Genomic DNA, 16,656 nt, shown 5'->3' on the forward strand with positions numbered 1-16,656 from the left:
TCCCAGTAGTTTTTAAAAGTTTCTGATTTTAGTCTAGCTGAGAAAGTCAGCTTCTCCATTCTATATATATCGAGCATTACATCTACCCAATCCTCTATTTTTGGTGGATCTTTTTTTAGCCATTTTCTGGTGATGGCCTTTTTAGCCACCACCACCATTATTCGAAATATGTATTTAATCTCCTGGTTCTCTTTTCCCAAATATAAAACTTCAAATGAAAGTGGAATTTGCACTTTCAGAATTGTTTCCATACTCTTCTTTAACTCTTGCCAAAAAGGTATAATACAAGGGCATCCCCAAAAGATATGAAAATGGTCTGCCTTATTTTCCCCACACAGTCTCCAACGTCGTGTGTCTTGAGATTTCTGTTGTGTTGGTGTAATAAAGTATCTTACAATGTTCCTCCAACCATATTCTCTCCATGAGAGGGAGCATGTTGTTTTCCACTGTCCTTCATTTACCTTGTCCCATTCCTCCTCTGATAACTGCCACCCAGCCTCTTTTCCCCCCTTTTCTTTTATATATGTCATATTGTTACCTGTTACGGCCCCAGCCCATGTCTGTGTCCTGTCTGTGTATGGTGTGTATGCTGTGTGGGTGTGTCTTGCAGGTTGCTGATTGTTAGCCGGCTGGAGGTTCCTGTGCAGGGCTCCCTGATTGGCTTGCTGTTATAAACCCCCTGCCGTGGGCTGTCTTGCTCTCTCTCACTCATCCCTGAGATCTCCATCCTGCTGCATCTACTTTTGTTATGTTCTGCACCTGACAACATGCACCACACATACTACATAACACTCAAACACCCTCACATACTACTGACGCTCACTTTCACACTCCATCGCTCATTTCCGTTTATGTTAAATCAATAAAGCATATTGTAATTCGCTACATCACGCTGCCTTGTCTGTGTTGTTGCGGCCTCAGAGCCAGGCGTAACAAAGTTGGGGGCTCGTCCTGGATAAGTGCTGGGCGTTTAGTGGATTTTTTTTTTTGCCTTGTTGGTACGTATTTCGTCTTTGACGTTCTGAGTGAGCGCAGTAATTGGGTATTGTTGTCTGTGTAATTAGCGGCGCTTGTTGGATGTGATTGACTGATCTTGTGCGGCGTGTGACGTCGGGTTTATGGGGTTCCCTTTGTGGGGATTCCCTAGGTGAACGGTGACGTGTTTCTCCCTTTGTGTGTTGGCGCGCATGCGTTTGTGAGTTGTGAGCAGGTGTGTTTTTCCTGGAGCCGGTTTTTATTCATTCATGCGGAACGGACTTTGGCGGAAGCGGAGAAAGGTGAGTGTCGGACAAGGTGTGTGTGCAGTGTTCTGTCGGAGTTTTTCCTGGTAAGTTTAGCGGCGTCTCTCCTTTGGGATTCGTCGGCGGGGGTTGTTAGTGTTGGGGTACGGTGGTTGAGAGCTTCCCTTTCCCCTTTTCCCATAACCTGCTCGGGAGCACTGTCCGTGGTTTCGGGGTGGTGACCAGTTTACTGGTGGCTGCTTTCGAACCAGCGGGCTCTAGGTGCATAAATACCGGCCGCTACGCCTCATGAAGACTAGGGGGGAGTTAGGTAGTTAGTTTCTGGTTAGGCAGATAACTAGCGGGGGAACTCCGACTGAAAGCGCACAGGTGGGTCTGACATTTTACTTTTTCTGTTTTTCTCGCAAGTGATTGAGATGGATGTAATAGTGAAGGCGTTTTTGGAGGAGCCGTCTGAGCAGTGGTTGGATGAGTGTTCTAGGGAGCAGTTGCTTAAAATAGTGGACTATTATGAGGTCGATGTAGGGGACAGACGTGTTAAGGAGACCATTCGGTCCAATTTGAAGGTGCATTTGTGTAAAATGAAGGTTTTGGGCACCGTGAAAGAAGCTGGTGCTTCTGTGTGTGATGACTCGGTTGCGAGTCTTGGTGTTGGTCTTGGGTTGTCCTTCGAGCAGCAAAAGGAGTTGCTGGAGTTGCGTCTGAAGTTTGAGGCAGAGAAGGAGCTTTCTTTGGAGAGGATTAAGCAGGAGACTGAGTTGGCGAAACTGGAGCTGCAGAGGCAACAGCTGCAGGTGGCTCGTGAGGACAGAGCAGCGGCTGGTTTGTTACCTGGTGGTCCCTCTGTGTCTGGGGGAAATGCGGTACGTGCTGGTAATGATTTGAGTGATTTGAGGCTTGTGCCCAAATTTAATGAACGTGATCCAGAGACGTTTTTTCTAATGTTTGAGCGTCTGGGGGATGCACGGGGGTGGTCTGAGGCCACACGCGCATTGTTGTTGCAGTGTGTGATAACCGGCAGGGCCCAGGAGGCTTATTCGTCCTTGAGTAGCAGTGAGTGTGGGAATTACGCAACAGTAAAATCAGCTATTCTGAAGGCGTTTGAGCTTGTCCCTGAGGCTTATCGCCAGCGATTTAGGACTGGGAAGAGAGGTGAGAAGTCTCACATGGAGTTTGCACGTGACTTGTCCACTTATTTTGATCGCTGGTGTGTTGCTACAGATGTTGAGTCATATGATGGTCTGCGGGAGCTGGTTATTTTGGAGCAGTTCAAGAACTCGCTGTCGGAGCGCATTGCTACTTACATCAGTGAGCGCAAAGTTAAAACGACAGCTGAGGCCGCTGCATTGGCCGATGATTATGTGCTGACGCACGGGGGGGATGCTCCTGTGGCTCGCGGTGGCGGGCACAGGGACGCTTTCTCCGGTGGCAGTGCTGGGTCGGGGCGCCCTGTAAGACCAACAGACCAGCAGAGGGACGAACGTGGTGCACGTGAGTCTAATAAAGTTTGTAATTATTGTCACAAACGGGGCCATTGGAGGCGTGATTGTTATGCGTTAAAGTCCAGGTTGAAGCACACTGAGTCCAGTTTTACCCCCAAGCCAGCAATGTTTGTTGCGCCGGTCTTGGAGGATTTGACGGCAGGTACTGAGGCGGGGCCTCAGGTAGCCGGTGTGGGGCTCAAGTCTTTTAAGCCGTTTATCAGTGACGGTGTTGTTTCCCTGGTAGGTAGTGACAAGAAAGTGCGCGTAAAGATACTGCGGGATACGGCTGCTTTCGATTCTTTTATTTTGACGTCAGTCTTACCGTTTTCAGATGAGACTTACACCGGCTCATTTATCCCTGTGCTTGGGATGGGATTGAAAGTTTTGCGCGTGCCTCAGCATAAAATGATGTTGTCTTGTGATCTTTTTCAGGGTGAAGTGGTGGTTGGTGTGCGCCCGGCTTTACCTCTGGATGGAATTGAAGTGATTCTGGGTAATGGCATATGCGGTAGCAAGGTTTGGGGGGATGTTCCCCCTCCTATTGTGGTTCCGGTTCCCCTCGTTAGCAGTGAACCTGATAAGAACGAGAGGGAGTTCCCTGATGTATTTACTGCATGCGCTGTGACGCGGGCAATGGCGCGCACGCAGGCGGATGGGAGTTCCGCAGAAGAAGTTGACAGTTCACTGCAGCATGATGTAAAATGTTCTGATTTACCTTGGTCTGTCTCTTACAGTGAGTTGGTGGAGCAGCAGCAAACGGATGTCTCCCTTAAGGCGTTGCGGGAGATGGTTTGCCCTGTTGGTGAGGTGGGAAATCACGCTCAGTGTTATTTTATTGATAATGGTGTGTTGGTGAGGAAATGGGTGCCTCAGTGGGAAAATTTTGTTGGGGATCCTGTTTACCAAGTTGTTGTTCCCACTAAGTTTCGCAGTTTGGTGTTGCAGATGTCCCACAACGAGAGTGGTCATTTGGGCGTCAGGAAGACGTACGACCGCATCCTGAGGTATTTCTTTTGGCCCCGACTGAAAAGAGATGTGTCGGCCTACATTAAGTCGTGCCATACATGCCAATTTACCAGTAAACCTAATCAGACACTCAAGCCTGCTCCTTTGTTCCCAATACCAGCTGTGAGGCAGCCTTTTGAACACCTTGTTATTGATTGCGTGGGGCCCTTGCCCCCTTCGAGGTCAGGAGTTTGTTACTTGTTGACAGTGATGTGCCAGAGCACAAGGTACCCAGCTGCCTATCCACTGCGAACAATCACAACCAGGTCTGTGGTGCGTGCTTTGTCGCAGTTTATAGCTATCTTTGGTATTCCCAGGGTCATCCAGTCCGACCAGGGGTCTAACTTTTCATCGCATCTATTTTCGCAGGTCCTGAAGCAGTTGCGTGTTAAGCACAATCAGGCCTCTGCCTACCACGCACAAAGTCAAGGTGTTCTGGAGCGATTTCACCAGACCTTAAAGGCGATGTTGCGTGCGTATTGTGTTGAGATGAAGGGTGACTGGGAAGAGGGTTTACCGTGGCTGTTGTTGGCCGCGAGGGAAGTTGTGCAGGAGAGTATAGGGTTTAGTCCCAACGACCTTGTATTCGGCCATACTGTTCGGGGCCCTTTGGCCCTGTTGCGTGACAACTGGAAGGAGGCGGATCCTCCACAAACCTTCTGGAGTATGTTTATGGTTTTAGATACAGGTTGTATAGGGCTCAGGAGGTGGCTAAGAGTAAGTTGGTGGGTGCACAGAGCAAAATGAAAAAACATTATGACCGTCGGGTTGAAGATCGTGTTTTTCTCCCAGGAGATCAGGTCCTTGTTCTGTTGCCCATTGTAACATCTCCCTTTCAGGCTAAATTTTCTGGCCCTTACTCTGTGGTTGAAAAACTGTCTGACGTGAACTATCTGATTGCTACTCCAGACCGTCGGTCTTCTACTCATCTGTGTCATGTGAATCTATTGAAACCATACTATTCTCGTGTGCAGGAGTCCGGTGTTCAGGGGGTCCAGTCATCGGATGTCCATCCTGCCTGTGTGTCTGTTTCTCCATCCCCTGTGATGGCAGAGCAGGGCGGGGACGGTGTACCAGGCCCTGATGACGCTGTATTATATGGCCGGCTCAAGAATTCTGAGACTCTGCAGAATTTGGATGGTTTGCTAGGCCATTTGGAGGTTTCCAGACGTGCACAGTTGGTTAGTTTGATTAGGCATTATACATGTTTGTTTAGTGACACACCTACCCGCACACACTTGATTGAACATGATATTGATGTAGGTGATTCTAAACCCATTAAACAGAAGTTCTACCGTCTTCATCCAGAGAAGCGAAAATTTCTTGATGCCGAGGTTAAGTTTATGTTGGAGAATGACATGGCGGAGCCGTCCTGCTCTTCTTGGGCCTCGCCTTGCTTGCTCGTTCCAAAGTCGGATAACACGCCCAGATTTTGTTCAGACTTTCGTAAAGTAAATAGTGTCACAAAACCTGATTGTTTTCCCCTCCCTCGTGTGGAGGATTGTGTCGACCAGGTTGGGTCAGCTAAATTTGTGAGCAAATTTGATTTGCTCAAGGGATATTGGCAGGTCCCACTGTCTGAGAGGGCAAGAGACATTGCAGCATTTATTACATCCACAGGCTTATATTCCTATTCAGTCATGCCTTTTGGTTTGCGTAATGCGCCGGCGACCTTCCAACGCCTGATGAACAGGGTTGTGGGAGATCTGGAAGGTTGTTCAGTGTATTTAGACGATGTTGTCATTTACTCAGATGATTGGGACGTCCATCTTGACCGCATTGGCGAGTTGTTTGACCGCTTGGCTCACGCACATTTAACTGTGAATCTGGCCAAATGTGACTTTGCGAAGGCCACGGTTACTTATCTTGGTGTGGTGGGTCAGGGTAGAGTTTGTCCTGTGAGAGCAAAGGTGCAAGCTATTGATAACTATGTTCCTCCTACAACCAAGAAAGAACTGATGAGGTTTTTGGGGCTCGTTGGGTACTATCGTTGTTTTTGTAGGAATTTTTCAACTGTGGTTGCACCTCTTACTAACCTGTTGAAGGCTAAAGCTACGTTTGACTGGTCTTCTGAGTGTCAGTCTGCGTTTGAGAATGTGAAGGCCGTTATTTGTCATGCTCCGGTTTTGGCTGCTCCTTTGTGGGATAGGCCCTTTAAAGTTGAGGTAGATGCCAGTTATGTGGGGGCGGGAGCAGTGTTGCTGCAACCTGATGACTTGGGAGTGGATAAGCCTGTTTGTTTTTTTTCACGGAAGTTTAATAAGCATCAGTTAAATTATTCTGTTATTGAAAAGGAAACACTGGCTTTGGTTTTGGCTTTGCAGCATTTCAGTGTCTATGTTAGTTCTGGACCTGTTGTTGTTTTCACAGATCACAACCCCTTGACATTTCTGAGTTCACTGCAATGTCCGAACCAACGTTTAATTCGGTGGGCCCTGTTGTTGCAGTCATTTTGCCTTGAAATCCGCCATATCAAGGGCTGTGACAATGTGGTAGCTGACGCCTTGTCAAGGGCTCCATGTGATTAATCTGTTTGCTGTATATTCATATTGGTGTCTGTTTTATTTGTTTCAGGTATCGCCTGCTCCCTTGTCCTTTTCCCTTCTACCTCTTGGGTTGCCAGGGTTCCGTGTGGGACCCTGTCTTTATGGGGGGGGGTGTTACGGCCCCAGCCCATGTCTGTGTCCTGTCTGTGTATGGTGTGTATGCTGTGTGGGTGTGTCTTGCAGGTTGCTGATTGTTAGCCGGCTGGAGGTTCCTGTGCAGGGCTCCCTGATTGGCTTGCTGTTATAAACCCCCTGCCGTGGGCTGTCTTGCTCTCTCTCACTCATTCCTGAGATCTCCATCCTGCTGCATCTACTTTTGTTATGTTCTGCACCTGACAACATGCACCACACATACTACATAACACTCAAACACCCTCACATACTACTGACGCTCACTTTCACACTCCATCGCTCATTTCCGTTTATGTTAAATCAATAAAGCATATTGTAATTCGCTACATCACGCTGCCTTGTCTGTGTTGTTGCGGCCTCAGAGCCAGGCGTAACTTTAATCTTTCCACTTCTTTATATAGTTTTGTGATTAGTTTCTTTCCCTGGTCTGAATCATATGCTGAGATGAATAACTTAATGATTCCTGACTCAGGCTCATCTGAATTAAACTTTTTTATAGTTTACTCCATATAATGCTGCATCTGTAGATATCTGTATAAATCTTGATTGTTTAATCCATACTGATTTTTTAGATCCTGAAATTTGATGGTCTTCTTTTTAAAAAAGTTCCCAAAATATTTTTGGTCCCGCGTCCCATCTACTGAATCTACTATCTGCTGTGTTTGGTGTGAAGTCTGAATCATATGCGATTCATCTCAATACCTTACTCTGTTCAATCACTTTATTCTTTGATATAATCAAAATCTGATGAGCCATCAAATGCACTCATCAAACAGAATCAGAACAAGAGATTGATGTATACACAATGTATTTGTATCAGACAAACTGAAAGGACATTTTGTTACTTTCTAAATATTAAACTCTAAAACATTACACAGCCTTTTATCACTATACTTTGCTCTTAATTTCATATTGTTTCAAATAATTGTATATTTTATTTTCAGATATGTTGAACTGTTTTCTATTATTATTATTAACAAAAAATTTTTTTTGTGCTAATTAAACTCATGGATCTTGTGAAAGAGCATGCTGATTACGGATAACCCCCTTCTGATGTATGTAGCAAAGGGCCAGGAGTGATTAGGCAGCCAACTAGTGTGGGAAAAGCGGTGACTCACAGGTTATGCAACTGAAAATCACCTGAAGTAGTGGTTTGAATATGATTATATATGTTATCTAAATGAATGGGACCTTTAGTCTGAGTTATTCTTTGACCCTAAATAATAATAAACCAAGGGCATGGCAGTGCCTAATCAATGATTAACTTATTTTAATTTTACTTTTACTTTAAAATTGATCCTTGAATACAACTTTTGTTCCAGGTGAAGACTCAGGTACAGTTTAAGCTAATTAATTGATTTTTATAAGGACATAGATTTTTGTCTGTGAGCACTGGATGTGTGCTAATTGTTATCTCGGGTTTTCAATGAAACCTTATTAAACAATTGGACAAATGAAGTCTTATATTTATGTAACCCAGATCTCCTGGGCCTGAGTTCGTAAACACAAAAAAAAATGAATATGATCTCAGAAGAATATTTGAAACGAATCTTATCTTTTGTTTAAATTCCTCTAATTAATATTAAAGACCACCACAACTGTATTTTAAAAGTCAAAACCTTCACAGGTGTTTATTTACAATAGGAAATAAATGAAAAGGCTGTGAATTCCTCTCAGGAAGTAAAATATTTACAAAACAAAATAAATGCACAAAATAAAATACAGGGTCTTTTTAAATTGTTTAAACTGTTCCTTTGACTTCTCAATTTACCCTTTAATTCACTGGTTAAATAAAATCTTTACCTTTCACAGGTCTCTGAATAAAAACAAACACAATTCCTATCAACTGTAAATTAACTCACAAACATCACATGTGGGCCCACTTCAGAAATGATCAACTTGAAACTTAGTTGCAGGCCTGTAGTGATGCTCGGGTGCGGTGAGGCCTGAAAACTGAGTGGCCACTTCACTCAATCAAGAGCATAAAATAAAAGCATGTGCATTGTCATATCAGTTCGATACTCACAGGTCCAAAACGAGGAGCAATGGGGCAATGACAGTCACAGAAAGGGGTGATGGCAGTCACAATCCGAACACAGGCAGCACACACAGTGGCGAAAATCCAGGGAAGAATAAAACAGCAGGGTCCATCCACCAGCAACCATCTCAGTTTCTCTCTCTCTTCACAGACGTCCGTCTCCTTTAATTACATGAACTCTTTTGAGCCATAATATCATCAGGCTAAATCGTACTGACTTAACGTTAGCCCGTTTTTAGCATTGAAAACAACAGTGCTAAAGCTAAGATATACAGACACATTTCAAACTTTAGAATTGGCTCTCCTACAACTGAAGTACTGTGGTTTCATTTCTGTCCGGGTGTATTTGTCAACCTAAATGAGCTGAAACCAACACCAAGGTTACTGGCAGCACTGCTTGCACACAGCAACACAGCCATTCACCCAATCAAGTTTACCTGGGTTTTAGTCAAGGTATATATGCTTCAGTGGGATACAGCTGACAGGCCTAATGGTCAATTCCTTTTGAATTGACCAATTGACCTTAGGAACAAATCATTTAACCAGTACTTCACATACTGCGAAGTAACACTATGAACTGAAAAACATTAGATGCACAAGTTACCATGTAAAATAAACACTATATAACAAGAAAACAATGGTAGCCTTGTCATAGCACCACATTACACTGCTTACACATATATAAAGTTTTACCTTAAACAGACCATTAGTTTTAGCCATTAATTTTCAACAATATTTTATAGTATTAAACAGTATAGTAGATTACATACAAATCATTTAAAAAAACAGTAATACAAAATCTGTCTGCAGGCGGAGCATTAATCATTAATCATTCAGGAATGATAAAAGAAATGTAAATGTTTTCTTTCCAGTCACTGTGACCTTTGACCACTGAAATCTAACATATTCATCTTTGAATCAAAGTGGATCAAATAAATTAACTCTTGAGTCCAACTAAATGTGAAATGATTCCCTCAAGGTGTTCCGGAGATACTGTGTCATGTTCACAAAATAATTTGCTTGTGAGGCTACAGTGACATTGACCGTTGACCACCAAAATCTAATCAGGTCACATTTAAGTCCAAGTGAATGATCTGTGCCAAATTTGTAGAAATTCTCTCAAGACGTTCTCGACATATATGACAAGAATGGGAAAAAAATACCTAAAACATATGGACATTGGCTGTCAGGACAGGAAAATAGAAATCTGAAGCTGTGAGATGGTCATTATTTATGAATCATCAAATGGCATTAAAATGACATTAATTATCCCTTCTATGTAGTCTTATGTTTTGCTTTATATGTGGCTTTTAAGATGGGAGATGTTTGTACATAAATTTGCAGAGATAATAGTGTAACTTAAAAGATTACATGAGCTAGTCCATTCATGTGATAGATAACAAACTCTACAGAAACTCAGTCAATTCCCTTGAGTTTCGGTTCGTCTTCAACTCGACTGAGGTAATCAGGATCTGGGTATCCATAGCTGCAAAGACAATGACAGAAAATAAATGACTTTATATGGACAGTTTCCTATCAATGAAAATCTGTACGCATGATTGGTGGTCATTAGCCCTGTAGCATGCTGCCAGCAAAAACACAAGACTTGTGTACAGATGATTACATTGAGGTCACATGAATAAGTTTCTCTTTTCACAAATACACAGATTATATACATTTTATTATATACATATTTTATATGTGATTTGCGGCTGTGGCTGCAGGGGGGTAGAGAGGTGGACCTCTAACCAGTAGGTCGGTGGTTCTATCTGCATGCCAAACTGTCCTTGGGCAAGATACTGAACCCAGAATTACACACTCATAGAAAAAGTGCTGCCCATAGATGCAGTGTAGGAATGTGTGAATGGGTGAATGGCAATAAATTGTACTGTAAAGCTCTTTGGGTGGTCATCAAGACTAGAAAAGCTCTATATAAATACAGACCAATTACCATTTCTGTCACAGCCCTCTTACTTAGGCTCCGGCCATAATGAACTGATTACAGGGAAGGCCGTTTTGTTCTTGTGAATGTGTCTGAGCAGAGAATCTCCTGCTACGTTGTTTATATGTGGAAAACAAACTGGGGAATGTCTTTGCACATTCAAAGTGACAGTCTTGTGAAAACACCTCCTACTTTTCACCATCGCTGTTGGTCGTTCGTAGTATTATAAGCAACCAAGTGCGGAGTAGACAATCTACTTCCTGTTCACACTGACCTGGTGTCATGATAAACGTTTATGTACCAGTCAGATACAGGCTACTTAACTGTTGTTAAATGTTTAAGATAAAAGTACTTGTTTGACCTATTATTCTATCATTTTATTCATCTACATTATGTCATTAGACCATTTATACTGAAGTAGCTGAGTAAGCAGCAAGTGAAGCTACAGTAAAATACATTATAAACTGTTTTATAAACAGAAATGTTAGATATATTGTGGGAGCTTGTTTCTCTTTGATTTGTGGTGAGTTACTGGATCATTTAAGCTTCTGAGAACTTCAGATGGGAAAAAAAAGCTTTAAACGACGAGAATTATTTTTCAGAAACAAAAAATGTTCAAAACCACTCGTAAAGTCTTTAACAATGTGTTTAACAGCTTGTTATATTATGTATTGTTTGAAATCTTCATTTTAAAGTAAGCTGTCAAATAAATGCAATGCAGTATAACATACAATATTTCTCTCTGAAATGAACAAGAGTAGAATTTTGAAGTAGTGTTAAGTGCTTTTATGTTGTGAAATAAAAAAGAAATATTGATATTTACAGTATTTGTATTTGTGAGTATTTTATGTGTAGTGTAAACTGTCCAGCCTGCAGAAGAGGAGTTATGTACATCTTGGGGAGCATATTCTTCTCTTAAGTGGAGAACAAAATATGCTTATTTAGTGTATAAGTATGTTTATTACTACACTAAAAAACAACTAAGGCCAAAATATTGAAATCTACATTTTCTCTGTCTATTGCTACAATTTGAAGTAAAGAGGTGAGATCTTGAATCTGTCAATGAGCAGCGTGTCTCACACTGCTGAGCTGCGCTGATCACTCAGGCAGTGGACACTCCAAAATATGTTAACATGGGTGCAAAAATTATTCATAATGATCACAATATTGACTGAAATAATCATGATCATGTTTTTTGCCATAATCGAGCAATCCAAATCTGTGTCACAGGTGTGTGATCTACATCCATAAAAAGTGTCCTCACCAAGTTGGCCCCCCGTGTGTTGAGGTTTTGTGGTGAAGATCATTCCCAGTTGTCGGTGGTGTAGCATTAACCAGCAGTACTCTACATAAACATTCTTTATTCTCACCCTGTTCTTCTCATGAATTATGAGTTCTCTTAAATCATCCCACTGGAAAAGAAATCAATCATCTGTTGGTGGAAATATACCGATACAATTTATAAGGCTAATTAGCTGTCTGTCTGATATTATTATTTTTTGAAAAAATGGAATATCTGTGTTTTGTCTTTTACACTCTTATTTAATTCTCCTCTTTCTTTCCTTTTTGTACTCAGACATTATCTATGCTTATTATAGTGATTTATCAGCATCAGTATGTTGCTGGAAATTTCTTATTTTCAATTAATATTTCTAATAAATAAACGATTAACCATAAAAATGTGGACTCAGAGTCACTCTTAGCCACATAATAATGGACATCTTGGAAGAACATAATTAGGTGGATAAACATCTACTGTCTGTCTGCATGCGGAGCATCCTAATCCTGGTCAGACATATGAAGGTGTATCGTGCATGGCCTATCTCCCAGACTCCTCAGAGGGCAGGAGGATCCTGAAGCTGTTGATACGTGCCTTTGATTAGAGACTCATCTTCACCGTGGATCGCTCCACTAACACTGGCAGGAATAATACAGTCACATGATCATGATTATTTCAGTCAATATTGTGATCATTATGAATAATTTTGGCACCCATGTTAACATATTTTGGAGTGTCCACTGCCTGAGTGATCAGCGCAGCTCAGCAGTGTGAGACACGCTGCTCATTGACAGATTCAAGATCTCACCTCTTCACTTCAAATTGTAGCAATAGACAGAGAAAATGTAGATTTCAATATTTTGGCCTTAGTTGTTTGTTAGTGTAGTAATAAACATACTTATACACTAAATAAGCATATTTTGTTCTCCACTTAAGAGAGGAATATGCTCCCCAAGATGTACATAACTCCTCTTCTGCAGGCTGGACAGTTTACACTACACATAAAATACTCACAAATACAAATACTGTAAATATCAATATTTCTTTTTTATTTCACAACATAAAAGCACTTAACACTACTTCAAAATTCTACTCTTGTTCATTTCAGAGAGAAATATTGTATGTTATACTGCATTGCATTTATTTGACAGCTTACTTTAAAATGAAGATTTCAAACAATACATAATATAACAAGCTGTTAAACACGTTGTTAAAGACTTTACGAGTGGTTTTGAACATTTTTTGTTTCTGAAAAATAATTCTCGTCTTTTTTTTTTTTTTTTTCCATCTGAAGTTCTCAGAAGCTTTTATGATCCAGTAACTCACCACAAATCAAAGAGAAACAAGCTCCCACAATTATCTAACATTTCTGTTTATAAAACAGTTTATAATGTATTTTACTGTAGCTTCACTTGCTGCTTACTCAGCTACTTCAGTATAAATGGTCTAATGACATAATGTAGATGAATAAAATGATAGAATAATAGGTCAAACAAGTACTTTTATCTTAAACATTTAACAACAGTTAAGTAGCCTGTATCTGACTGGTACATAAACGTTTATCATGACACCAGGTCAGTGTGAACAGGAAGTAGATTGTCTACTCCGCACTTGGTTGCTTATAATACTACGAACGACCAACAGCGATGGTGAAAAGTAGGAGGTGTTTTCACAAGACTGTCACTTTGAATGTGCAAAGACATTCCCCAGTTTGTTTTCCACATATAAACAACGTAGCAGGAGATTCTCTGCTCAGACACATTCACAAGAACAAAACGGCCTTCCCTGTAATCAGTTCATTATGGCCGGAGCCTAAGTAAGAGGGCTGTGACAGAAATGGTAATTGGTCTGTATTTATATAGAGCTTTTCTAGTCTTGATGACCACTCAAAGAGCTTTACAGTACAATTTATTGCCATTCACCCATTCACACATTCCTACACTGCATCTATGGGCAGCACTTTTTCTATGAGTGTGTAATTCTGGGTTCAGTATCTTGCCCAAGGACAGTATGGCATGCAGATAGAACCACCGACCTACTGGTTAGAGGTCCACCTCTCTACCCCCCTGCAGCCACAGCCGCAAATCACATATAAAATATGTATATAATAAAATGTATATAATCTGTGTATTTGTGAAAAGAGAAACTTATTCATGTGACCTCAATGTAATCATCTGTACACAAGTCTTGTGTTTTTGCTGGCAGCATGCTACAGGGCTAATGACCACCAATCATGCGTACAGATTTTCATTGATAGGAAACTGTCCATATAAAGTCATTTATTTTCTGTCATTGTCTTTGCAGCTATGGATACCCAGATCCTGATTACCTCAGCCGAGTTGAAGACGAACTGAAACTCAAGGGGAATTGACTGAGTTTCTGTAGAGTTTGTTATCTATCACATGAATGGACTAGCTCATGTAATCTTTTAAGTTACACTATTATCTCTGCAAATTTATGTACAAACATCTCCCATCTTAAAACCCACATATAAAGCAAAACATAAGACTACATAGAAGGGATAATTAATGTCATTTTAATGCCATTTGATGATTCATAAATAATGACCATCTCACAGCTTCAGATTTCTATTTTCCTGTCCTGACAGCCAATGTCCATATGTTTTAGGTATTTTTTTCCCATTCTTGTCATATATGTCGAGAACGTCTTGATGAATTTCTACAAATTTGGCACAGATCATTCACTTGGACTTAAATGTGACCTGATTAGATTTTGGTGGTCAACGGTCAATGTCACTGTAGCCTCACAAGCAAATTATTTTGTGAACATGACACAGTATCTCCGGAACACCTTGAGGGAATCATTTCACATTTAGTTGGACTCAAGAGTTAATTTATTTGATCCACTTTGATTCAAAGATGAATATGTTAGATTTCAGTGGCCAAAGGTCACAGTGACTGGAAAGAAAACATTTACATTTCTTTTATCATTCCTTTATCATTCCTTAATGATTAATGATTAATGCTCCGCCTGCAGACAGATTTTGTATTACTGTTTTTTAAATGATTTGTATGTAATCTACTATACTGTTTAATACTATAAAATATTGTTGAAAATTAATGGCTAAAACTAATGGTCTGTTTAAGGTAAAACTTTATATATGTGTAAGCGGTGTAATGTGGTGCTATGACAAGGCTACCATTGTTTTCTTGTTATATAGTGTTTATTTTACATGGTAACTTGTGCATCTAATGTTTTTCAGTTCATAGTGTTACTTCGCAGTATGTGAAGTACTGGTTAAATGATTTGTTCCTAAGGTCAATTGGTCAATTCAAAAGGAATTGACCATTAGGCCTGTCAGCTGTATCCCACTGAAGCATATATACCTTGACTAAAACCCAGGTAAACTTGATTGGGTGAATGGCTGTGTTGCTGTGTGCAAGCAATGCTGCCAGTAACCTTGGTGTTGGTTTCAGCTCATTTAGGTTGACAAATACACCCGGACAGAAATGAAACCACAGTACTTCAGGAGAGATGGTAATTATTGACTACCATGGTGGTGGAGGTTGGTTGCAATGATCTGCAGCATGCCTATCTTTATTGTGCCCATGCCTTTCCTCACTTCTCTCCGGCCTCTGACAGGGAGAGGATGACAAGTGATGGTAAATGGTTTGTATTCATATAGAGCTTTTCTAATCTTGATGACCACTCAGAGCGCTTTACACTACAGTTTGCCATTCATTGTCGTTCACACACATTCATACAGTGCGTCTATTAGCAGAACTTTTTTTTTCTATTCAAGGACACTTCAGCATGCAGATGAGGCAAACTGGGGATTGAACTGCTACCCTTCTGGTAACCGCTCTACCCCTCCACCATAGCTTCCCATGATCAGGACAACTTACCGCCATTTACTTTAAATGTGACATTAAACATGTGACAGATCCCACGTTATTTTACATTTCTAATGGACATTTATATTCTGCATGTGCATGTGTTTGCTAACTTTCTGAATTTTTAATTGCTAAATGCACTTACATGAACAAATCAAGGCACATTTACATTTTTACTGAAAGTATGTTATTAAGTCAACAGTGAAATTTACCAAAGCAGCTGCTGGGACCTTCCAGAATGCAGGAGGGGGAGGAGTGGGAGGGGAGGGGTTCTGGTTCAGTTGTAGGAGAGCCAATTCGAAAGGTTGAAATGTGTCTGTATATCTTAGCTTTAGCACTGTTGTTTTCAATGCTAAAACGGGCTAACGTTAAGTCAGTACGATTTAGCGTGATGATATTATGGCTCAAAAGAGTTCATGTAATTAAAGGAGACGGACGTCTGTGAAGAGAGAGAGAAACTGAGATGGTTGCTGGTGGATGGACCCTGCTGTTTTATTCTTCCCTGGATTTTCGCCACTGTGTGTGCTGCCTGTGTTCGGATTGTGACTGCCATCACCCCTTTCTGTGACTGTCGTTGCCCCATTGCTCATCGTTTTGGACCTGTGAGTATCGAACTGATATGACAATGCACGTGCTTTTATTTTATGCTCTTGATTGAGTGAAGTGGCCACTCAGTTTTCAGGCCTCACCGCACCCGAGCATCACTACAGGCCTGCAACTAAGTTTCAAGTTGATCATTTCTGAAGTGGGCCCACATGTGATGTTTGTGAGTTAATTTACAGTTGATAGGAATTGTGTTTGTTTTTATTCAGAGACCTGTGAAAGGTAAAGATTTTATTTAACCAGTGAATTAAAGGGTAAATTGAGAAGTCAAAGGAACAGTTTAAACAATTTAAAGAGACCCTATATTTTATTTTGTGCATTTATTTTGTTTTGTAAATATTTTACTTCCTGAGAGGAATTCACAGCCTTTTCATTTATTTCCTATTGTAAATAAACACCTGTGAAGGTTTTGACTTTTAAAATACAGTTGTGGTGGTCTTTAATATTAATTAGAGGAATTTAAACAAAAGATAAGATTCGTTTCAAATATTCTTCTGAGATCATATTCATTTTTTTTTGTGTTTACGAACTC

The 16,656-nt window shown here is 41.0% G+C and overlaps 1 protein-coding gene across 1 annotated transcript; it reads left to right on the forward strand.

The window, feature by feature from the left end:
• Positions 1 to 541: 541 nt before the first annotated feature.
• LOC138405538 (uncharacterized) lies at positions 542 to 6,719 on the forward strand. The gene is made up of 2 exons (XM_069514723.1): positions 542 to 2,732; positions 6,305 to 6,719. Exons 1-2 carry the CDS (start codon positions 1,658 to 1,660, stop codon positions 6,472 to 6,474), a joined length of 1,245 nt encoding a protein of 414 aa, XP_069370824.1. The 5' UTR covers positions 542 to 1,657; the 3' UTR covers positions 6,475 to 6,719.
• The last annotated feature ends 9,937 nt before the right edge of the window (positions 6,720 to 16,656 follow it).

This window comes from Paralichthys olivaceus, chromosome 2 (genome assembly GCF_024713975.1).
Source record: "Paralichthys olivaceus isolate ysfri-2021 chromosome 2, ASM2471397v2, whole genome shotgun sequence".
In the NCBI taxonomy this organism is placed as follows: domain Eukaryota; kingdom Metazoa; phylum Chordata; class Actinopteri; order Pleuronectiformes; family Paralichthyidae; genus Paralichthys; species Paralichthys olivaceus.

Coding starts and splice junctions, on each gene's coding strand:
- LOC138405538 (XM_069514723.1), top strand. CDS start 1,658: ATGGATGTAATAGTGAAGGCGTTTTTGGAGGAGCCGTCTGAGCAGTGG. Junction 2,733..6,304: donor GAGGGACGAACGTGGTGCAC/GTGAGTCTAATA, acceptor TATTTGTTTCAG/GTATCGCCTGCTCCCTTGTC.